General features: G+C 43.1%; 1 protein-coding gene across 1 annotated transcript in view; it reads left to right on the top strand.

Annotated features, from left to right (window-relative positions):
• The window catches only part of HDAC9 (histone deacetylase 9), a 504,774-nt gene that overhangs the window by 434,454 nt on the left and 45,703 nt on the right, over positions 1 to 24,617 (top strand). Inside the window, exon 22 of the mRNA XM_056857023.1 lies at positions 2,954 to 3,072. Within this exon, the coding sequence (XP_056713001.1) occupies positions 2,954 to 3,072 (119 nt within the window). The remainder of the gene's footprint in view (positions 1 to 2,953; positions 3,073 to 24,617) is intronic.

Below are 24,617 nucleotides of genomic sequence, written 5' to 3'. Positions count from 1 at the left end.
AGTGTTCTGTAGTGATTTGTCAATTTCCACTTTTTTAAAAAAAGCCAGAAAAGCCCTCTGGTGGTGGTGGGGTGGGATGATGGCCATGGAGGACTAAGGCACGGAATGTGCCAAGAAAACTGCTTTGCTGATGCTTGATTGCTACTGCAAGTGCCTTTGCGTTTGCACCAGCTGTGAGATAACATGGGAAACCATCAGCCTATGGAAGCCATAGGGCTTCCTGTTCATTCTTTGGTAGCATAGCCACCCAGATGAATTTATACTAGGGTTGCCAGCGCTGGATTGGGAAATACCTAGAGATTTTGGAGGCAGAGCCTGAGGAGAGCAGGGTTTAGAGAGGGGCGGGACTTCAATGCCATAGAGTCCAATTGCCAAAGTGGTCATTTTCTCCAGGTGAACTGATCTCTATAGGCTGAAGATCAGTTGTAATAGCGGGAGATCTCCAGTCACCACCTGGAGGTTGGCAACCCTAATTTCTACACATCCTGTGAGAGAGGCAAGTATTCAGGAGTTTCTCCCCTATGTGTTGTAAAACCCACAAAAGCTCGAAGAAAATAATTAAAACGAGTCAGGGTGGAGAGGGCGGAGGCCGAAGTGAATAAAGTTCCTTAAAAAAACACACCCTCTAATGTCTTGCATCTGACATTCATACAGTTAGAGAGGGGCGGTTCACATGCTTGATATTTTTTCAGTGACTGTTTCCAACTGGAAACCATCCCATGACTTTTGCAGACAGCAGTATAACCCAGACTGAATGCATTAATGTTTGCAGGGGGGAGGTCTTTTGTGAAGCTGAATTAATTTCTCCAGCTTCCCAATTGTATGTTACTGTGCCAGGGCAATGGGCTTAAAATACTTGAAATGAAGGCAGCCATTCCTGAAGGGCTGTAGGGCTCCTGCTCATAACCTAAAAAGAAAGGGGGGAAGTAGGGTTGCTAACCATCAAGTACTAGCTGGAGATCTTCTGCTATTACAACTGATCTCCAGCCGATAGAGATCAGTTCACCTGGAGAAAATGGCCGCTTTGGCAATTGGACTCTATGGCATTGAAGTCCCTCCCCTCCCCAAACCCCAGCCTCCTCAGGCTCTGCCCCAAAAATCTCCCGCCGGTGGCGAAGAGGGACCTGACAGCCCTAGGGGGAAGGCCTATCAGAATAAGGAAACTGTAGGAAGGCCATGAAATAAAGACTTTGACACAAAACATTATGCCACACACAAAGTCACAGAAATGCGTACATTTTTTTCACAGAAGCTTCTCTCTGTTTCAGGAGGGAGGGGTTGAATCACAGTAAAACTGTAATGTGGTCTCTGAGTAAATTTTAACCTAAAGGAGTTTAAATTGTAGGGTATGTTAGAGATCCACTTCCTGGAGAATAATCACTTCTCCCTTCGATCTGCTGGCCATTCAGGAGTTATCAACGTTCTATTATGTCCACCATTCTTATTCCTTATAGACGCCCCTTCTTTGGAAAAGCTCCAAGGTCCTGTTGTGGCTTCTGACTACCTACTGATGAACTGGCTGTAATGCTTTTTCAATCATACCTGATGCGTAAAGCTATAGCATTTTATAGAAATGCTTTGGAGTAGTGGATCTGATCCTGCACAGCTAGTATCATTAGATGATCTGGACTTCAGCAAGGTCCATAACTTCAGGGTTTTTTAGAAAAAAAGAAAACCGGATCATAAAAAGACTGGGTGCCCTGTAGGTGGCACTATGAAGTTTGGTAGATGCAGACAGTATGTAAAGATACAGACTATTGCAGGCGCTCCCTGGATATGTCACAGGTGACTGCTGTTTTCTTTTTGGTCCCAATGATTAAGAACTATTATTCGATAAAATCTGCAAGGGGGCATATTTTATTGAGTCTAATACAATACAATATAATATTATAAAAATATTTGAGTTGCACAGGCTTTTTCACATATGTCAGAAGACAGAGAAAGGGTTGAGGTTATTTCAGAAACTGGCACATCCAGATACATTTTCAAAACGTTGGTTCAATATAAGTTGTCACTTTACCTAGCTGGATTGCTAATATTAATATGTTCATTTTAGAAGTAGCCAGATCCTACCATTCAGTGTTTAACATTGGCAACATTTTAAAATATAAGCATGGGGTTTCAGTATGAATTGTATAAATTATGTGAATTTAATTGTCTTTGAACGCAAACAAAATCTGAATGGCTAAATGTAAACATTTGACCTCTCCAGCATATTATCGTCAGGATATAAACCCTCAAAATGCTAATTCACAAACTACTTGTTTAGATTGGCAATTTCTTTTGCAATGCTTTGAAACCCTTTCCATGCCCACAAAAAAATAAAATACTACCAAACTGGGTAATACGATACCATAGAAAGGGAAGAGTTAATAAGTGAAGACTGAAGATGCAAATCCTTGAAATATCTTCCTGAAACCAGCAGGGGGTGCTGTTACTGGTTTGTGGTTGTCCTTGGGAAAAGCCTGGCAGCAGGGCCTGGCTTTGATTACGAAAATCCGGCTTTTTTCTCTATGAGGATAACCTCCCAGCATGATAAACTTTTTAAAATGTGAAGAGGAGGGGATAAGTTTGGAAAGCAAACATTTGTCCCTGAAAGAAATGTATAATTCAAATTTACACCAAGTTCTTACTAACTGGAACAATGCAGGTTTCCACTGAGACCTCCGAGTTCTCTTTGTAATCCATTAGTCACTTCCCTGGAAGATTCGGCCTTTATGGGCAGCCGGGTAAAACAGGCCCAGATGTGACTGTAATGTTAGATGCTTTCACGTGTACCTGAAAATTATTGTTTTAAAATCCCTAGAAAGTAGAGGGCAGAAATTGAAAAAGGAAGTCAACTTTGAAGAAGAATGGGATGCCGGTCTGTTTCAGAAACGGAGACAAAATTGCACGATGTATTTCACGAAGCCTCGGATTCATTACTGCTTGGCTGTTTTTTTTCCCTCTTCAGGACCGTGATTATGCCTATTGCTTCCGAGTTTGAGCCCGACTTTGTCTTAGTATCAGCCGGCTTTGATGCTGTTGAAGGCCACGACCCTCCTCTAGGGGGATACAAGGTGACAGCAAAATGTATGTATTGCTATTTTTTTTACAAAAAACCTTTCCCCCCTGATTGTTCTGGGCAGAGCAAGAATATGGTGTGATCAGTGTGGTGCAAAGTCACCATGTAAGGGCACAGATGGAAGAGTTTAACATGGATGGGGATCCACCAGTAGTGTTGAAGGTATAATGAGACCGTAACGAATATACTTTTGTAGCCTCGCACAGTTCTTTTTGTATTAATTTGGTACATTTTCGTCCCACCCTGCCTCCAAGGAGCTTGGAACACTGCTCTTTTTTCCTCCGTTTTTATCCTCACAGCAACCCCGCGAGGTAAGTTAGACTGAAGGTTTCTGACTGGCCCAAGGTCACCCAGAAAGCTTGTATGGCAGAGTGGGGATCAGATCCCAGTTCTCAAGGATCCTAGTTCAACACTCTAACCACTACGTCACGCTGACCACGTGGGCTTGACAACTTTGGAATGCTCCTATTCAGAGTTCTTGGGAGATCCACTGCTATGGTCTGAGTAAGCGGGGCAGTTAATACCCCACCTATATTAAGGTCCAGTATAATTTAATTTATCTGGGAGCTAATTTGAATGAAAAGTAGGCTTATCTACTGCTCTAAACTGTCCTTTAAACAGCTCCTTATAAGATGATGTTGTGTCGTCTCATGACAAAAGTTGTGGCTATATTTTCAGTTCTAGCCTATTTAATAGTCTAGACTTGCAAATGAGGAACAAAAAATGCAGGTTCCTGTTGGGAGAATCACATGTCTGAAATCTCCCTAATGTTAACAATGTGGCAAAAAACTAAGATGCCAGAGAGAATGCTCAGTCTGGGAAGTTGAGGTTGAGAGGACTAATACTACCTACAACTACCTAAAGAGTGCACACCAGAGATAAGATTTGAACCAGGGACCACCAGATCGGCAGCTCAGTTGCTTGTCCACTATACTACACTAGCTCTTGTGGTATATGTCAATACACACTTCCTTGTGAGAATTACGATCCTGAACTGGTACACTTTGTCAGTTGAGTCAAATTCATCTCCTGGTAGTTTCCTGTTTTCTTTCTCATCCTACACAATATTGGATTGCTCACCCCACTTTTTGATGAGGTGATGAGATTTGAAGTTCTAGGATTAATGAGCAAATTAAAAAAAAAAACTCTCTGAGTCTGGATGGCATACACCCAAAGGTTCTTCTTCTTCCTTTTTTTTTTGCCATCAAGTCACTTCTGACTTATGGTGGCCCCATGAGATTTTCAAGACAAGAGGCATTCAGAGGTGGTTTGCCATTGCCTTACTCTGCCTAGTGTCCCTGGTATTCCAGGTGGTCTCCCATCCCAATACTAACCAAGGCCAACCCTGCTTAGCTTCTGAGATCTGACAAAATCTGGCTAGCCTGGGCTATCCAGGTCAGGGCAAAGGTCCTTAAGGAACTCAAATGTGACATTGTTGATGTTCTAACCTGTATGTGTAACATGTTGCCAAAATCAGCCTCCATACCAAAGGACTGGAAAGTAGCAAATGTAACATCACTTTAAACATATTGGGGGCAGTAGCATAAATGATCAAAAGAATAAATCAGTCTCACTGTTCTTGGCCCTTTACCTACCGCTCTACTCCTTTTAGGATTAATCTCTTTAAGAAGTTCCTTCAGGACATCTTCCATGCTCAGTTTGGTGATAATAGGCACAGCCCATCTTCTTCCTGAACGGGCACAGCATGGAAAGGAGTAGCTTTGCCATTTGACAGAGTGGAGCATGTGACTGCCTCATGCTTCCCAGACAATAGGGAAGTGTTGCTAAGCACCTCCTTAAGGTGGCCACTCTCTTTCCAAAGCAGACGTGGTGCCTCACCTGTGTATCTGACATCTAGATAGTGCAGGATTTAGCTTGGTGCCTTATAAGGGGCTAGAGGTGCTTTTATCACATACACTGTACTGCTGAATGGGAGGTTTTCATTCATTCATTCATTCATTCATTCATTCATTCATTCATTCATTTATTTATACATGTATCCCATCCTCAATCCCTGGCCAAGGTCGGGTTCAGGGTGGGTAACAGCAAATCAACAACAATAAGTACAATAAAACCATAAAACATCTTCCATTAAAACTATTTTGTTAATTCCAATTAATTAGATCATAGCTATCAGGTTCAGTGTGGGTTGAATGGGAAGACAAGCATTAGTTGGGGCATCATAGTGGTGAAAGAAGGTTTATCCCACCTGTCTTGGTGGATTACCAACTCAAGGTGATCTTGAATAAAGTGCCATGTTGACCCCCCCACACCAGTCTTTCCTTGCCATAGGGGGCTGTCTTGACACTTCATTGAGGTTTGTGGCAGTGAAAAGCAGGAGCCAGTTTTAAGGACTAACCTGATTCTTTGAGGCAGGATGGAGTCCCCTGGCAGTCCCCTATGCCACGTCCTCATATCGAATATGGCAACAAGAAAATTTGCACTGATAAAGTAGGGGGAGGTCAGTTAACCATTATTCCACTGCAAATTTGTTAATAAAGATTTCATATTTTCTGTATTATGTGTTTTCATTCCAGGGTGTCAGGGCAATATCTAAACAAAATACCATCCCATTAAAAAGGATATTTTCGAAAGCAGGGAAGCAGACAGGACAGTGCTTCAAGTCTATGGCTCCTGTCCAGGAAAAAACACAGAAAATGCTCCATTGACTTAATGGCCTGGTTTCAAAATGTTACTTTAGAGGTGCTCAAGGGCTTGGGTATATCCACTGGGATTTTAAGCAACCTTATTCTGGTCTTTGAACAAGAGACTTCCATGCCAGATCACAATTTGCTTTTGGAAGTCCCTGCAGGCTCAAAAGTGGTTTGACATGTGACATGGAAGGCTCCTATTTTGGAAACATCCACCCAGTGTCCTCTTAGGCATATGGAACCAGTTGTGTGGTCCTTTGGATCTTGGCCATTAGTCACAACTAATTTGACACCCTGATTTTGACAGTATTAACTTTCCCTGGGTGAGAGCTGCAGTTTAAAAAAAATTAAAAATCAAATAGTTTTACTGTTAAGCTTGCTCCTGTATGGGACAGTCGCCAAAAATCCATTGCACTGACCATTAGGTTCTTAGCTCTCTGCCATTTTCATTTCAGGCTGTGGGGTGGTGTCAAAAGCGATTCATCTTTTTGAGAATTCATCCCAAATGTACTGAGCTTAGTTGAATGCATACTTGATTTCAAGGGAACATTTTTTAAGCAAGTATGTTTTCGAAAGAGGGAGAGAGACTGTGGCCCCTTTCAAATGTATCATCTTATAATCCACTTGAGCAGCAGGTTGTGAATGGATTTTTGTGTCAATTCAGACACAACTGGTATGGCTCCTGGCTGCTAACAGGTTTTTTTTTTATCCTGTTCAGACAAAGCTGCTTGTGCCCCGTCGTCATCGTGGAGCTCTAGTGCTTTTTATGAAAACTGCTTTCTCCCATTTCCAGTCCTTCCTTGCACTTCTGAATTGCTCCAGTGTGCTGTTTAAACTGGAGCGCTTCTGAAAGGACCGCTATTCCCTCCCCCCCGCCCCGCCGCCTTTTTCTGCCTGGTGTTCCTTTTCAGCCTTTTTTGTTTTAGGTTTTGTGCTATAGTGCTATAGCAGCACCATTAACATGCTTGTCACTATAGCTGTAAAAGAACGCCGAGTGGAAAAAGGCGGGAAAACAATAGTGGCGCTGTTTGAACTGGCCAGAGCACTTTAGAGACAGCTCATAGACAAATTGAAATGAGCTGTATGAATGCCCATCTCTCTATCACTTTACTCGGAAATGGGCCAACAACGGATGACATCTGGTTTAGAACGGTAATCTGAAAGGGGCTTGTGACAGATGTTGAGAAACCTGAAGTATACTCAAGCAATCTACAGTGTTCATTTCACCATAGTACATAAACTGCATCATCTGTGCTCCTTTATATACTATAGTGATTTTTACCACAACACTCCATAAAAGAGAACCATATTAGGATCATAGAGACTATCTTTGATTTTTGGTAATTTCAGCATTTCTTTATTAGCATTACAATATTATTAAAATTTGAATAAGGCAGCATAAAATATCATTATAGCTCACAATGTATTATTAAAATTAATGATAGGTACATGATATACTAAAAGGGATGTAAATGTTAATAACAAAAAGGAGAGGAAAATAATATTAATGTTAGAACAATAAAGCCTGATCTCATAATGCTCAATTACCTCCGGCTGGCAAAATGTGGGGAACGAGAGGCTCTCATTGCGCATGTTATGCTACCTTCTCTGTAGAAAGGAATGGAGAAATTTACTTGTGGAGACACTCTAAAGCTAGCACATTGGATTTGTGATCAGGCCAGTAGAGAGCATGTGGTAGATGTTCAGTTTCACTGGGGTAGCCTTGTTAGCCTTGTAGAGGCTGTTGTATTTTGGCCACGTCATGAGACGACAAGAGTCACTGGAAAAGACAGTCATGCTAGGAAAAGTTGAGGGAAGCAGGAAAAGAGGAAGACCCAACAAGAGATGGATTGACTCAATAAAGGAAGCCACAGCCTTCAATTTGCAAGATCTGAGCAAGGCTGTCAAAGATAGGACATTTTGGAGGACTTTCATTCATAGGGTCGCCATGAGTCAGAAGTGACTTGACGGCACTTAACACACACACACACAGCCTTGTAGCAGCAAAATCAAGTAGGCATCATGTGGTGCCTTAACAACTAACCCATATCTATTGTGGCATAGCTTCTGTGGACATAGTGTAAAGTGCATTTTAATTTTAATAGTTAATTTTTATAATCCACTTGGAGGTTCTGCAAGAAAGGCAGCCTATAAATGAAATAAATAAATAAATGCATTATATGGATCCTTGATTGGCAGATTGCTTTGTACTTCAGTTTTTTAGTCTCATTTCTAGAAATCTTGACCAGTATAATCTCAGTTTTTAAAATGTGGAATAGGTTTGTTGTCTAAGGGCGAAAACGCACGGTTGCTTTAGCCTCCTTTATTCCCTGTTTCAGCCAGGATTCTGCCAGGATCGAACGCACATTTGGCGAAACACATGCTTTCGATCCTGGTTGAATCCTGGCTGAAACGGAATAAAGGAGGCTAAAGCGACCGTGCATTTTCGCCCTAAGATAGCAGTTTTACAATTGTGCCTGAATTTTATTGACATTGCTTCTCATTGTGATTGTCATTGTTTTACTATTGTGTTGAAACTACTCCTTTTTGTTTTCTTCTTTGAGATTCTTTTAATTGGAATGTAGCTTATTCAGTACTGATTTATTATATTTTTTATCTTAACACAAGAAGAGCCTTGCTGGATCAGACTGTCCAGTCCAACATCCTCACACAGTGGCCTGCCAGTTCTTCTGGAGGGCCAACAACAGGGCATAGAGGCTGAGGCCTTCTCCTGAGGTTGCCTGCTGGCACAGGTTTTCAGAAGTTTACTTTCTCTGAGACTCTAGACCTTTGTATTGTATTTTATTTGGTTTAAAAATAAAGTTATTTTTAAAAAGAAGTTTACTACCTCTGAACGTGGAGGTTCCCTTTGGTCACCATGGCTAGCAGCCGTTCATAGTCCTCTCCATGAATCTGTCTAATTTCTTTTTAAAGCTGTCTGTGCCTGTGGCTATCACTGCATCCTCTGCCAGCAAATTCAACATTTAATTACTCATTGAGTAAAGAAGCATTTCCTTGTGTTCATCCTGAATCTACTGCCCATCAACGTCACTGGGTTTCCCAAGGTCTAGTATGTTGGGACCCTGACCTGGATAGCTCCAGACTAGCCTGATCTTGTCAGATCTCAGAAGCTACAGAGTTGGTCCGGGTAAGTATTTGGATGGGCACCTCCAAGGAATACCAGAATTGTGATGTGGAGGCAGGCAACAACAAACCACCTCTGAACGTCTCTTGCCTTGAAAACCTTAGGGGGTTACCATAAGTCAGCTGTGACTTGATGGCACAAAAAAGAATTTTTGGAGAGAGAGAAAAAGTTCTCTCTGTCCACTTTCTCTACTCTATGCGTAATTTTATAAACTTAATCAGAGAACCTGTCCCTTTAACACTTGATGGAAAATCTGTGGAGCACAATCTACCCAAATTTAAGTGCTATTAAGTCCCAAGTATTTAACCTGGACAATTAAACATGTGCTTAAATGCCTCCCCTTCAAACCCATAAGGGCTTCAAAGTGATTAATACCTGCTGGATTGTGCCATTTGAATTTGCTTTTATCATAAAATCCTCAAGAAGAGAAATGTTCATATTTAAAATTCTTTATCCTTTGGGTGGTAATTGAGCCATTAAATAGTAATTATCACAAAGATGGTAAACAGCAGAAGTGTCAAGGAAAACATGGGTGGTTGGGGGCGGGGGACAGCCTTCCATTAAAAAGACTGAACTCTGCGACTTAACAGGAGCTTTGTCTCTGGCTTGTTCTTTGTTTTCTCAAGGAAAGTATTTGGCACCATGGGGCAAAGAGGGAGGATCGCCAGTAGTAAGAAAAGAGGTTCCTGTAAGCATTTATTCAGAGAACACATCAATCAATGTGGCATCTGATATCTGCTTACTGCTGTGCCCAATGCGTGAAATCACTGATGTATACAGCACTTTATGATTCGTTGATTTCAGCTATCAGCAGTGTGGGCCTTCTCCCCCAATAAGTTTTGAAGTTGCAGTGTAAGTTTAAAGGAAGTATCTTAAATTGCTTTGCCATCAATGTGACGGCTGTTCTGCTGGCAAGGTGGCACCTCTGAGGGGAGGAAGATTTGTGTTGATCCTCCCCTCCCACTGTACATCCCCGATTTCTTCTTCTTTGGGGTTCAGTTAACTGCAGGAACACAGTTCAGAAGACTACGGTGGGAGGGGAAGCAGGAAAGTTACCTTCACCTAGCACAGCATGGCTTTGCTTGCGTTGCTTAGGAGCCAAGCAATTGTACTGTGACATCTTTTGTTTGATATGGTTAGTGAAGGGAATCTGAGTGCCATTTCTGCAATAGAAATTGCTTCCTCTCACTTAACTAGTAGGCCTGGTAGGAGGGAAAAAAGAAAGAAAGATTGGGCGGGGGCGGTTTATATCAGGAAAACTGCATGGGAAGGGAAAATGGCTCACTCTCTCTCTCTGCCTCAAGGCCATAGCCTCAGTCCAACTTGCTCCTCCCTTTTAAGGCTGCATATCAGAAGATCCCTTGTTGGATCCCCAACACAGCTTGTGGTTTGCCTCCAAAAATATTCCACTGACATCTAGGTGGAGAATAAAGAAACACTCCAGATTAGGGTTGCCAACCTCCAGGTACTAGCTGGAGATCTCCTGCTATTACAACTGATCTCCAGCCGATAGATATCAGTTCCCCTGGAGAAAATGGCAGCTTTGGCAATTGGATTCTATGGCATTGAAGTCCCTCACCTCCCCAAACCCCGCCCTCCTCAGGGTCCGCCCCAAAAACGTCATGCCGGTGGTGAAGAAGGACCTGGCAACCCTACTCCAGATGGGGCTACCACATGTACTGAGGGCCAGTTTTCATGCTATAGTTATCTTATGACAATCTTAATTATTACTTGATTAGACGAACATGTGAATCTGTAACTTTCACTTATCTTGATATAACAAGTCATCATCACAGATCATTGCCTTGTATCATCACACACCCCTCCCGAGAATTGTCGAAGATAAGTCGATTACATTCACAGGTTAGTGACAGGCTTTCAAGCAGACCAAAAAGATCGCAGTGTATCCTCTCAAATATGTTTGAGATGGTAAAGAAGGGTCTTGAAGGATCTTGTGTAGTAAATTGCTAGGGCCAGCATGTCCATGCTGTGTCGGGAGGGTGCAGGATAAAGAGGCTAGCTTTTCAGGAGGGAATTATTCCTTTCCCTCCTGTCTCTGGGAGAGTTAAGAAACAAACATTTGTCAGTTTTGACAAGCAGGGCTTTTTTTTTTTTAAAAAAAGAAGGAATGGTGGGCCCAAATTATTGTATCTCATTAGGACAGAGAATTAGAGCACACCCAAATTGGATTATACTTTATTTTCTAAGAACTTCACATCCTTGCTACTTAAGAAAGATTTTAAGATCTTTATCTGTGGACTCTGCAAACAAATAGGCAGTTATGGTATTTATTTATGGTGGGTAGTTCTGAACCCAGTAGGGAATTAGCAGACTTAGCTAGAGTTCATGGTTCCCTGCTGAACTATTAAGGGTTCCACGGATTGTTGTCTCAAGTATGTTACAAAGCAAACACCTCTTATCTGCGATAACATTCTCACACTAGCCTCTTGGCCATGGACTTCAAAAGCTGAGTAGGGGGAAGACCAGAGGACAACAACCCTTAATCTGAGAGAGACCATCTTGGTTAGGACAGACAACCTAAAAGTTAAGGCGTCTCTGGAGTCTGTTGTGGTGCGTTTAACCACATGAGGTGATTAAAGGCCATCTGTTTCATTGGTCTGCAAGTTAATCTTTTCTACATTCTCCTACTGTCATGTCTCCTTCGTTCTTAACGAAGCATTTGGGTTTCTTCATTAGTCTAGTGACTTTTTACCTCAAGTGATTGATTAGGTTTAATTTCTTGAAGCAGGAGGGTCTTCAATTAAAAAAAAAACCTCTTCTGAAATATAGGAGAAATTAAAAGAAAATGGTAGGTATTTGGGTTGTGTGGGCAGTTTTTCTTTTAATTGCAACAGTGTTTTCAGAAATCTTTTGTAAAACTATTTTTGCCTTACAGGCAATGTGCTTGCTTTGTCAACGTCACCAACCTGAAGTTAGTAATGTGAGACTTTCACGGTGTTGGTTTTCTCTTCACTCGTACATGAAACACAATAAAAATACTGTGCTATTACCCATTTTAAATCTATTTGTCCCCTGAGGACCTCTTCATCCAAAGGACATCTATAAACCATTAGAAATGTTATCATGTAGGCAACAATCCTACCACACCCTCAAAAGTTGCAATAGCTTCATAAGAACTTTTGGCATGAATAGTGTTTACTCAAGAAAAAAAGGATATTGGTTAAACAGCCATTGATGTATATAATTACTCTTGTGGCCAGGGAGTATTTTTAATTGTATGTCTTTTTTCAAAGATCAGATTTGATGCTAGTGGACACTGACAATTGCTGTTACAAAAACAACAGCACAACAGCTAGCCTTTTAAAATGCTTAGCAAATCCAGTATGCTGCCAATTTTAATATTTCTTGTGGTTTTATAGGAACAACTTTGAAAAAGCAACAGCAACATGCTTAACAAAAAGAACATGTTTTCAATGCCAAAACTAAATCTGACCTTTTATACACATCTGTCCCCACTGGTGAACATTCACAAGAAACAATGGGACTACATATCGTGAAAAGTAGGCTGCCAGCCTCCAGGTGGCAGATCTCCAGATTACAGAGATTACTCCAGATTACAGATTACTTCCTCTGCAGAAAATGGCAGTTTTGGAGGGTAGACTCTATGGCATTATACAATTCTGAGGTCCCTCCCCCCTCCCCCAAACCTGCTTCCAACCCCAAATTTCCAGGAATACCCCAAGACAAAGTTGGCAACTCTAGCGAAAATAGGGTTGAAAGCTCCGGGTTGGGAAATACCTGGAGATTTTTGGGATGGAGCCTGAGAAGGGGAGGGTTTAGGGAGGGGAGGGAATTCAATGCCATAGAGCCCAATTGCCAAAGTGGCCATTTTTTCCAGGTGAACTGATCTCTATTGGCTGGAAATCAGTTTTAATACCAGGAGATCTCCAGCTAGTTCCTGGAGGTTGGCAAACCTAAGTGGAAAGGATGTGTAGTAGGGTTGCCAACTCTGATCTGAAGATTTTGGGGTGGGGATGAATGCAGGCTCATTGCAAGCATTCATGGGAATCTGTCTTTTCCCACGATTCTTGGGTATGGTGCGGCCATTACAGACTGTGAAAAGTCATTTTAAAATTCTCTGGGAGGGGGCATTTTTCAAAGTAGAGTCACCAAATTTGCAGCATAGCTTCACAAGACTCTTCTTACATGAACCCCAAACTCTGATAAAGTTTGGGACAGGGGTCCAATTTTATGGGGTCCAGAAGGGGTCTCCCCCTCCTCCATAGAGAAGTATGGTAAAATTTACAATGCTTCTCTATGGAGGAGGGGGGGCAACCCCTTCCAGACTCCATAAAATTGGACCCTTGACCCAATCTTCACCAACCTTTGAGGTTCATGCAAGGAGAGTCCCTTGAAGCTACCCTGAAAATTTGGGAACTCTACCTCCCAAAATGCCTCCCCCAGAGCTCATTTAAAAAATTCCCATAGAGAAAAGCCTGGGGAAAGCCAAAACCCCAAAAGCTGAATATTCGGCTTCGGGCAGATCCCCAAGTTTTGGCATTCGGTAAATCCAAAATCCAAATATTGCCGAAAATGGCTAATTTCAGGTTTATTTTCAGTTTGGGTTTATCAATATGCACAACCCTACTGGACAGTACAAAACTCACATAGAAAGAAGCTAGATGGGGGAAAAAATCTCTCTAATGCGAATGACTTATTTGGTTCCTATTTAGTGGTGCCAGACCTCCCACAAGCAACCTTCATCATGTGGTGTGAAGAAAAAACTGGAAGTGATGTCATCTCACCCTAGTGCTTTAACTTTTACCATAATTTTACCATAGTGTTTCCGGCAATTCCTAGAAATGCAACATCGCTTCTGGCTTTTCCCAGGTGATCTCATGGCACTCACTGCCAGCACCGCCCCCCCATCCCCACCCTGTTAGTTGTAGGGTTGCCAGGTCCCCCTGGCCACCAGCAGGGGATAGGAGGCAAGGTTACCAAATCTAGGTTAGGAAATTCCTGGAGATTTGGGGGTGGAGCCTGGGGAGGACAGGAATCTCAGTGAGGTACAATGCCATAGAGCCCACCCTCCAAAGTATCCATTTTCTCTAGAGGAACTGATCTCTGTAATCTGGAGATGATAAGGTTGCCAGATTCCTGCCAGGGGTGGGGAATTCCCCACTTTGGGCTCCCTCCTGCTGGCACCATCCCAGAAGTAATGTCATCACACAGGTGACGACAGGATATTTGGGCAAAACTTTATGGTAAAAACAGCTTCTACCATAGAGTTTTTACCCAACTACCACAGTGTCTCCTTTATTGCCATTGACGTGATGACGGCACTACCGGAAGTCACATCTTCTTGCAGGCAATGTTGAGGCCTAAACCTCATTTTAAACCTGGTAAAATCCCTCAACTCCCTCCCCTGCCAATGGCTAGGGGGAACCTGGCAACCCTAGGAGATGAGCTGGAATTTGAGGGGATCCACAAATCTCACCTGGAGGCTGGCAACCCATTCTTGACTCAATACCTGGTCCCATTAGGCCAGACTCACCCCCATTATGGGGCGATTGATCTACTCCCTCCAACGAAGTCTCAGCTACTGCTCATCTTCAGGGAGTGAGCACCCTCGTTCTTTGTGCAGGGCCTTATATGTTTTCTGTCTAAGATCTATCTCCTCACCAATGATTGGCTTCTGCTTTCCCCTCTGCTTTTCTCCAGACTAATCTTAAAGCTTGGAGGGTAGTTGCAAACTGCAGCCCCACTGGAAAATGTATACAAAGGACTCAAGCCTTTGTATAAGAGAGGCTACCCTGAGGCCAGAAGGCCAAATCTTCAGCCTTAGGCCTATGATCATGTATTATTGATTTCTAGGGTTGCCAACTCTGGATTGGGAAATACGTGGAGATTTTTGGGGCAGAGTCTGAGGAGGGCGGGGTTTGGGGAGGGGAAGGACTTCAATGCCATAGAGTCCAATTGCCAAAGTGGCCATTTTCTCCAGGTGAACTGATCTGTATCAGCTGGAAATCAGTTATAATAGCAGGAGATCTCCAGCTAGTATCTGGAGGTTAGCAAACAAAAAAACAGCTTCAAACTGCAAAACAATACAAGTTTGTATTAAACAACACATAAACATGCACCATACATATGGTACAACAAACATGGACAATGTCCAACCAAGTAAATTCTATATACACTTGAAGCCACCGCAGGGAATATTTACAGTCCTGGGCTTGAGAGCATCTTTTTTCTCCAAGAGGTAAGGTAATAAGTCAATGCTACAGAAGTCTGGTTCACTTTCTGTTTCGGCTTATCTCAGCCCTCCTCAGGGGCTCAACGCTAGCTGTATTCACACTGCTTATGCGTTGGCTAGTATCTGGAGGTTGGCAACCCTACTGATTTCTATATCAGGATTTCTAGTGTATGGAGGAAAAGTGATTAATATTTGGTGAGTTATTATTTAGAAGATTATTCCTTATGTTGTATGTTCCAGCCTCCCTCTTAAAGTGCTGAGACATGTTTTTTTTTTTTTGGTGACTCTCCCTCATTCTGTAAACGCTCACATAAGCACACAACTCAACTATGCATTGGACAGTGACTCAATATAACTAGTTTTGCTTCTTGGCTATTCTTGGCTATGTATCATGGCCATAGGATAGTCAAGAAACAAAACTAGTTATATTGAGTTGCGGTCCAATGCATAGTTCCATGTTTACATGCATTCAAGTTCCATTGAAATAAGTCAATTGTTATGTATAGGATCAATTTTTATGTATGAGGTGTATTGGGCAGACGAAATTATCCAGGAGGAAGCCTAGCCAAGAGACCTCCCCCACTGTCATCTCAGATCTGTTCAGTTATGGAAGTGGTACCTCCACTGACTGTGTCTGAACTGAATGGCGCCTCTGGCACTGCAAGCATCAATGGGGCTGTGCTTGGCTCACTCCTAGTTGCTGTTGGCCTTCCAAAACAGCTGCCCACCAGACACTTTCCCAATAAGTAAAAAAAAGACCAATCCATCCCCATGTGGGCTTCATTCTGTACTAGGCAATGGCCACAGAATATTTCTTGGAATTCTATCCAGTATAGGCCACTCTTCAGATTAGATGCTAATAGACTAGGGATGCCATATACCAATTGGGGTAGGGGATCCTTCACCCCCAGCTGTCATTGTTCACTGCTGGTCCAGCAGCTGGCAGAAGAACATTTTAAAAATGCTTTTACCATAGTGTTTCTGGCAAGTCCTAGAGCGGAGTGAGATCACTTCCGGGTCTTCCTTGGAAGTGACATAACATTGTTTGCCAAAGATGCCCCATGTCTCTACCCTCCCGAGCTCCTGCCAGTTGCCAGATGCTGTAGAGTTGCTGACTGGCAATCCTATACTAGGTGCTAACAATTACTTTAAAAAAATAATGTACTTTCTGATCATTATTCTGATTTACACAGGTTGCATACGAGTAATAAGATTTTAATTACAAACGTAAGAATTCTTGTTGTGCAGTTCTCTGCCTTTTGAAAATGGAACAACAAAATTAGCTGTCTAAAGAAATCATCCATGAAGTTAATCATGCACAAGCATTCTTCAGATATGTTACTCTATCCTGACTGCCCCCAGGGAGGTATTCATGAGAAGAACATAGACTGTAATCTGTGCCATTCAAGAATTCAGCCAAAGCTTCCCGGCAGAGATGTTTATGAGCTCAGCAGCACAGTTTTCTACTGGGAATTGTTTCCAGGGAATGGTGACTATATCCATGGATAGCCAGGGTCACACCTTACATTCTCTCCACACCAAAGCATCCCTGGACATAGGTGGGGCACGTTGCATGAAGACGTTTATTGACTGTTTGAACCAGCCCATAGATACTTCAGCAACAAACACCAGAAGGGCAACAACCAAACTTAGGTCACAATCCAGCCCCAGTTTCAGGGTCTGTTAGCCCACAACTAACTGAGTGTTGGGTTGTAGCCATAGTTATTTTTTAACTTATTATATTTGGATTTTGTCATGACGTATAGGCTGAGAAACTACACCCTGGGCTCCAGCTGCCTCTGTTTAACTGGAATTGCCCTGCTCTAGGGAAAGCACTTACTCTGGTGTTTTAGTTTTGCCTCATAGGGGAACTTCGGGGATTTGACTTTTTAAACTTTGTGTGTGTGTGTGTGTGTGTGTGTGTGTGTTCTGTGGATATATGCAGTAGAAGTCCATTCTGTTTTGAAACCATGTTATCTAACCAAAGCTGTGGCTAAGTGGTTGAGCGGTCAATTGTAGAAAGGACGGTGTGTTGTTTCCTCTTTTGCCTCATGTGTGATCAGGAACATGTGTACCCTTGACATATGTCTGTTTGAATGTAGCTGTATTTCAAATTGGAACCCACATCCACACCAAACTATTCTAAAGTAAGGAAGCAACCTTCCTCTTTGGAGACCATCACATTGCCTAGGGAGGTGTTCATTTGAATTTTTTGCTGTCTATAACCCAGAGCAATTACCTGCGCACTATTTATTCATTCAATTCATTTGTACCCTGCCTTTCTTCCTAATGGGGACCCGAAGCAGCTTACATGGTTCTCCTCTCCTCCATTTTATCATCACAGCAACCCTGTGAGGTAGGTTAGGCTGAGGGTGTGTGACTGGCCCTAGATCACCCTGCAAACTTCCATGGCACAAGTGGGAATTCAAACCTGGGTCTCCCAGATCCTAATCAGACACTTTTAATCACAACACCTGTGATGAGGTGATAAAGAACCAACACAAATCTGAATGGGATATATAACTGGTTACCAGAAACAACTTTTATTAAAAATGAATACACTACATTTATTTGTTTTACAATTTATGTCCCTTCCATTCAATAGCACAAGGAAGATTGCAAGAAAAAGATTTACAAATAAATCATCCAGTATAAAAACGAAATCCTAATTCCTTGAAACAGAGATGGAATCAACCTGAACATAAAATTACAATCTTCATGAAGACAACACCAACCATCCCCTCTACAAAATGGCAGATTTGCTGGCCTTCCTGAAAGCTGGTAACAACTAAGAAGGAGAGTTCCTTGCCCTCTCAGGAAACCCATTCAACAAGGTGAGGTGGACACAAAAACCTGAACAATGCTGCAGGTTTGCAAAAAAATGTGGTCTAAAAAATACTTTGGGTGGTTTAAAAACCCCAAAATGATAAACGGAGTGCCTGTAGCTTTAAGCAACAGATTCCCTCAGTGGTTGTTGCTAGGCAACCACAGCATTCCAGGCTTGGTTCTCTCAGTAAAAGGCAGGGGGAGGGGCAGGGCCCTTTCCAGGCCTATTTTGGCCTTTGAGGGAAGATTCATTGGAGCCGGGCCTGGCTAGGGTAGCCAACTCCAGGCTGGGAAATTCCTGGAGATTTTGGAGTGGAGTCTGGGAAGGGCAGGGTTTGGGAAGGGGAGAGACCTTAGCTGGATAGAATATCATAAAGTCCGACCTCCAAAGCAGCCATTTGCTCCTGGGAGAAAGAAATATTGCCATCTGGAGTCCAGTTGTAACTGTAGGAAATCTCCAGGTTCCACCTGGAGAAGGCAATCCTAGGCTTGGAAGCAACCTCTGGATGACTTGATAGCACACAACTTGCATGACTGAACTAGGCCTGACTGCCTGCTACTGTTCAACAGCAGCCACCACCCTGTGAAAACCAGTGAAGTGTAGCAGTTAGAGGTCTGGAGTAGGGTCTGGGATATCCAGGTTCAAGTCCCCATCTTGTTGAGGAAGCTCATGATGATTTTGGACCAGTCACATACTTTCAGCCTGACCTACCTCATAGGGTTGTTGTGAGGATAAAAAATAAAAGAGGAGAATAATGTAAGCTGCTTTGGTCCCCACTGTGGAGACAAATGAGGTAGAAATGAAGTAAATAAATAATAAATATAGCTGAAGATGGAAGGCAGATAAAAGGTTGGTGAATGGCTGAGAAGGAGAGAATGAGGCAGGGAAAGGGGAGAAGTTATAGAGGTTGCCAGGAGGAGGGAAAGAAGAAATAATGTGGGGAGGGGGATGGAGGGGAAAGTGAGATGCCACCACACAAGTCCTTGGGGTTCCCTATCATGTAAGTGGTCCTGGCCCAGTGGCCAGCACCACACAACTGGGGCACAGTTTTCCTAGGCAGAGGCTGTGGGGGGTGGGGTGGGGGGTGGAGAGGGATAGATAAAGGTAGGTTGGCTTTTAGGTGGGAAGGAGAGTGGGCTGCCAACTCCAGGTTAGGAAATTCCTGGAGATTTGGGGGTGGAGCCTGGGGAACATGGGGTTTGAGGAGAGGAGGGATCTCAGAAGTGTATAATGCCATAGACTGCACCCTTCAAAGCAGCCACTTTCAGGGAAACTAGGGCTGCCAACCTCTAGGTAGCAGCTGGAGATAAACTGGAATTACAACTGATCTCCAGATGACAGAGATCAGTTCCCCTGGAGAAATTGGCTGCTTTGGAGCGTGGAATGTACTATACGCTGCTGAGATTGCTTCCCGCCCCAAACCTCGCCCTCTCAAGGCTCCACTCCAAAATCTCCAGGAATATCCAAACTGGGAGCTGGCAACCGTAAAGGGAACTGATCCCTGTTGTTGGGAGATCTATTGTGATTCCAGTAGATCTCCAGTCAGAAGCTAAGCAGGGTCAGCCCTGGTTAATATTTGGATGGGAGACCTCCAAAGAATACCAGGGTTATTATGCAGAGGAAGGCACTGGCAAACAACCTCTGTTAGGTGTTTTATGCATGGTCACTTTAACCTCCTTTATTCCCCATTACAGCCAGGATCAAATTTTTCAGTATGCACAATATCTCATTCCTTGGAAGCTCAACACTGTTTCGACGCAAAACGAACCCGGCTTTCCCCATTCCTCTTGTGGTCCAAATTAAACTGTTCATCCTGGCTCATTCTGGAGTCACTGAGTGTGCATACCCTGTTCTCGGTTGTGCTTCTCCTCGCCATCACACCCCACCCTTTTCCAACCCCCTCTTCAAAGCAGCATGCAGGGGAAAACAGAAGATTGGCTTCTCTCACAGCCAATCACAAAGCAGTGTGTAAAGAGGTGGGGTTTCAAGTGCTTCCTGCTTCCTGAGAGCTCTTTCTGAGCAAAAGAAAGGCTTTTTAATAATGACACTTGGATTTCTCCCCCACCCCTTCTTTCAGATTGCTCATTTTTTTGTTCTTAAAATGCTGTTTTTATGCGGCAGTTGTGTTTGGGGGGAAGGAAATCTTCTCTCACGGGGAGCACTGTGAGGTAAGCCAATTACAGAGCAGCATTTAAAGGGGTGGGACTTGATTTGAGCTTGGGAGACTGTTTTTCTGTATTCGTGGTTCGATTAGCACACAGTTTTGGCCCTGATCATTCAAGCCAATGCATACAGGTTTCCCCAACCCAGGTTACTTTAATGTGCAATGAACCCAGGTCCAAGCAGGGAGATCCAACCCATGCATAAAAGACCTTAGTCTCTTGCCTTGAAAATCCCATAAGGGGTAGCCATAAAGTCGGCTGCGACTTGATGGCACTTAACACACACACATTATACCTTTGTAACCCACTTTTGGCATTTTGGCATGTAATGCCCTAAACAATTTTTTTCCTTTGTTTAATTGTTATTTTTGTTGTTGTTGCCACTGTCTCCCAATTCCGTAATCCTACTGCATCATTTATTAGAAGTCCTTGCTGTTGGATTTAACTCTTGTTAAAGTTTGTAATCTGCTTTGTGTCTCAGTGAGAAAGGCTATAAATGAAGTAAATCAAATAAAGCAAATGCTTGAAACAAATAAATGTCATTCAAATATTACTAATGAGCAATGCATGGAAGACATGCCCAAAGATGATCTGGGAAGTTTTAATGCTGGAGTGAAACATTATACCCAGCTTTGAACTTGAGGCACAGGCCATGAAGCTACTGGATCTTCTGATTATTTATGTGTTGCCAGGCTCCAGTGACAAGTTATGAAGATACTTTTTAAAAAATGCAATTCTCTTTTAGAGGTAACAGGAAATGAAATTGATCTGTCTGCAGAAGCCTGTATCCATATGAGGTTCACCCTTACTGGATTACAGTGAGAATCGGATTTTTCCCCCTTTTATAGTTCCATCTACATTCCATTGGGATATCTACATTTAATTCATGGGGACCCAGGGGCCAAGCTACACAAGATTTTGGAATTCCACGACTGGAAATTGACATTACAAAACAGCTGACCTGTGTCAGAATCACAACGAAAGGATTGTTTGGGTTGCATCCAGAGCAAAATTTCCACTTGCACTGGAGCTCTTGGATTTGCAAGCGGAAAGGCAAGAAAAAGACCATGGTGGCTGCTTGCTCGAAGTCAAACTTATTGATTGTATCCCAACCTGTGTTTTTGATTTCGTACAACCAATTTCTTAGCATATATAAGGAAGAAGCAGTTTGTGTTGTACTAGTGAGACTGCGCAAAGACCATTTAAGTTTCTGTTTGCGCATCGCTGGAACTAAGCCGTTGCCTTTCCCCCACCAATATCATTTCTACATTGAAAATTGGCCTCCCTTGCACTGCTCTATGCCCTAATAGGAAAAAAAGAGGTTTGTGTACTGTGCATGTCTTTTTTTTCCCTCACAGGAACTTATATCAAGAAGGCATTTTTCATTGGGAAAGTTAAATGCCTCTTCCCCAATGCTAAAGCTCCAATCCAGGTCAGTCTCCCACAGCAACTATTACTAGGACCAAAGAACACACTGAGAGGTCCAGGCACAGAAGTCTGACATCATGACTGAGGCAGGGACTGCTTCACAGATAGATATTGTTTGTACAGACATCTATTTTCTATGGGTAATATAAAGGACCACTCTCATCTTAGAATGGTGATGTAGTCTAACCATGCAATCCTGAATGGAAGGGGGCAAAGCCACATAGGAGCCGGTGTGACACCGCACCAGCATCTGTGCCACATCGCGCCATGATAACACCCTTGGGAAAGGCGTAGCGGCACGGGCCTCAGGCGCTGGCACTGTCGTGTTCCTGGAAGGGAGTGCCCTTGCTGGCATCAGGGGGTGTTCCTGAGGCATTCCTAGGGAAACCCCTTTCAGCCTTTGTGCTCCCGCAGAGCTGGTGTAGCACCATGAAACTCAGTGGGCGAGTTTCACAGGTTTTTATTTTAAATACCTTTTTAATTTTCATTGTCCAGCTGGGAAGCCTCTCGGGAGGCGGTGCGGCTGCGCTGTCCACGGCTGTCGATTAACTCCCCTACCGTTCAAATGGGATGCCTAACTACCTTCTGTCCCACTGGCTAGTCCGCTTCTTTGTGTTCCAGTGCCAAGCAGTCCATGCCAGTGGCTTAAAGATAACCCCAATGTATTCCTTTGGATTAAAAAAAAAAATTCAAAGGTGACCGAGGGAAGCCAACTCAGGAAGGTATTGCTGCTCTTTGGGGGTTGAGAGGGGCTGGAAAATAATTCTGTCCTCGTGGCAAATTATTCTGGCTTTTCTGATAATATTTTGGAATATAAATCAGGAAATGAAGTGCTATAAATAGTGACTTTCAAGCACGGCCTTGGGAGAGGCTAATATGTAATTTAAGCACAAAAGGCAAGCCAGCCAGCCTTTCTTCCTAATTCAGGATTAAGTAGGATATATAGTGTACCCAAATAGAGAGAGAGAGAGAGAGAGAGAGAGAGAGAGAGAGAGAGAGAGAGAGAGAGAGAGAGAGAGAGAGAGAGAGAGAGAGAGAGAGAGAGATCGATCAAATCAGGGTCTTAAATTTTTTTATTTAGTTTATTACCATAGACTTTGGGTTTCCTTCTTATCTGGAGAGCATTGCTTCTCATTAGTGTTTGGAGTGTCTTGAATTTATTTGTTTAGTTCAGTCAGACGGGCACTGTGTCAATATCGCAGAACCAATCAGAAGCGGTTTCACTTTTGAGGTTGGAGTTGTAGTGTAGTGGTTAAGAGCGGTGGTCTGTGATCTGGAGAACCAGGTTTGATCCCCCACTCCTCCACATGAGTGGCAGAGGCTAATCTGGTGAACTGGGTTTGTTTCCCCACTCCTACTCATGAAGCCAGCTGGGTGACCTTGGGCTAGTCACACTCTCTCAGCCCCACCTACCTCACAGGGAGAGGGGAAGGGAAGGTGATTGTAAGCCAGTTTGATTCTCCCTTAAGTGGTAGAGAAAGTCAGCATATAAAAACAACAACTCTTCTCCTTCTTCTTCTTCATCCTTCACTCGCAAGACAAATAGGAGCCTTGTTCTACCTTCTTTTTTATAAGGTAAGCTTTTTTCTAGGGTGACCAGAGCCCACTGCTACTGCCATTGGAAAAGGAAGGGCGAGCAGCAGCCCTTTGGGATGACAAGAGTAGGTGGACAACATTTTCTGGATGTCCATAGTCCCTCTTTCCTGTTTTATCTTTGCAACAACCCTGGGAGGTCGATTGGCTCAAGGTCACTCAGTGATCTTCATAGTGAGCAGTGATTTGAACCTGGGTCTGAGCCTATTCTGATGCATGTATGAGTTTGAGGAGGAAGGAGAAGAGAGTTGTGAAGAGGAAGTTAATGGGTTTGCAGGAATTTCCCTTTGTGTGCTTGTTTTTGTGTATGTGCTAGACTTGTGCTCGATAGTTTGTTTCATTTCTTCCATTTTTGTTATTAATGCCAAAAGGGTCTGTTTCATTATTGGGTTGTTTCATTGGTTTGGTTCATTATTGTTTCTTTCATTATTTTTGTTTAATTTTCATAATTCTATTTCATTATCATTTTCCTTTAGTTTCAGTGGAAGACTCCCCCTCTTTTTTCTGGACTCAGGGGGTTACAGTATCCCCAAAGACACCCATGTTGCCAAATTTTAGACACCCCCCCCCCACTTTTAGACAATGAATGGCACCCACGTCTACGGGAGATAGGGTTGCCAGGTCCCTCTTCGCCACTGGCAGGAGATTTTTGGGGTGGAGCCTGAGGAGAGCGGGGTTTGGGGAGAAAGGGACTTCAGTGCCATAGAGTTAAATTGCCAAAGCGACCGTTTTTCTCCAGGTGATCTGATCTCTATCAGCTGGAGATCAGTTGAATTAGCAGGAGATCTCCTGCTACTACCTGGCAGTTAGTATGGAGTCGGCTAGTTAATTTCAAGTCAATCACAGACACAAACTAATCCAGAACTTGACAATCTCTCACATAGGTGCAAAAGTGCAAATGTGCAGTGAAAGACTTACAACATACAATTCTCTATACAATCCTATGTTCTCAATCCTATAAGGTAACAATCTCCACAATTTTCTCTTGAGTAATCTTCACAAAGGTAACTGGAGAGCAAAATTCAAAAAGTCCCGTGAGGGTAAGGTTTCAATAGTATTTCTAGAAGAATGAAGAGGGGGACGATTGTTTCAGTTCTTCTTCAGCCCCTTTTCAGGGGCTAACAAGTGACTGTGGTAACTCTAGGAATCGCCAGAAGCTCTATGTTTTTTTATTAAAGAGTTTTGGGCAATTTCTAGAGCTATTGCCATAGTTTTTGGGGTTTGCTCCCAGAAGTGACATCATCATGTTAATGACACCAGCCCCTCCCATGTCCCTACCCCAATTTCCTGCTTGTTGCCAGGCAACAGTATTCTCCAAACCTTATTCCTTGTAGAAAATCTATCTCAAGGTCCTCCTTCTGCAGCCTGCCTGCCCAGATGCCTTACCCTCCTTGTGCCTGCAAATGCCCTTGCCTTGTCAGTCTGCCTCTTCCTTGACAAGTGCCAGAAGTTGGTCACGACTTGATGGCACTTCACACACACATTCTTTATTTAAAATGTTTTGATGTTCGCCACTTTGAGGACCCTATTTGA

Source organism: Euleptes europaea, chromosome 11 (genome assembly GCF_029931775.1).
Source record: "Euleptes europaea isolate rEulEur1 chromosome 11, rEulEur1.hap1, whole genome shotgun sequence".
Taxonomy (NCBI): Eukaryota; Metazoa; Chordata; class Lepidosauria; order Squamata; family Sphaerodactylidae; genus Euleptes; species Euleptes europaea.
The sequence above is the reverse complement of the archived record's forward strand: the minus strand, read 5'-3'. Positions and strand labels throughout refer to the sequence as shown.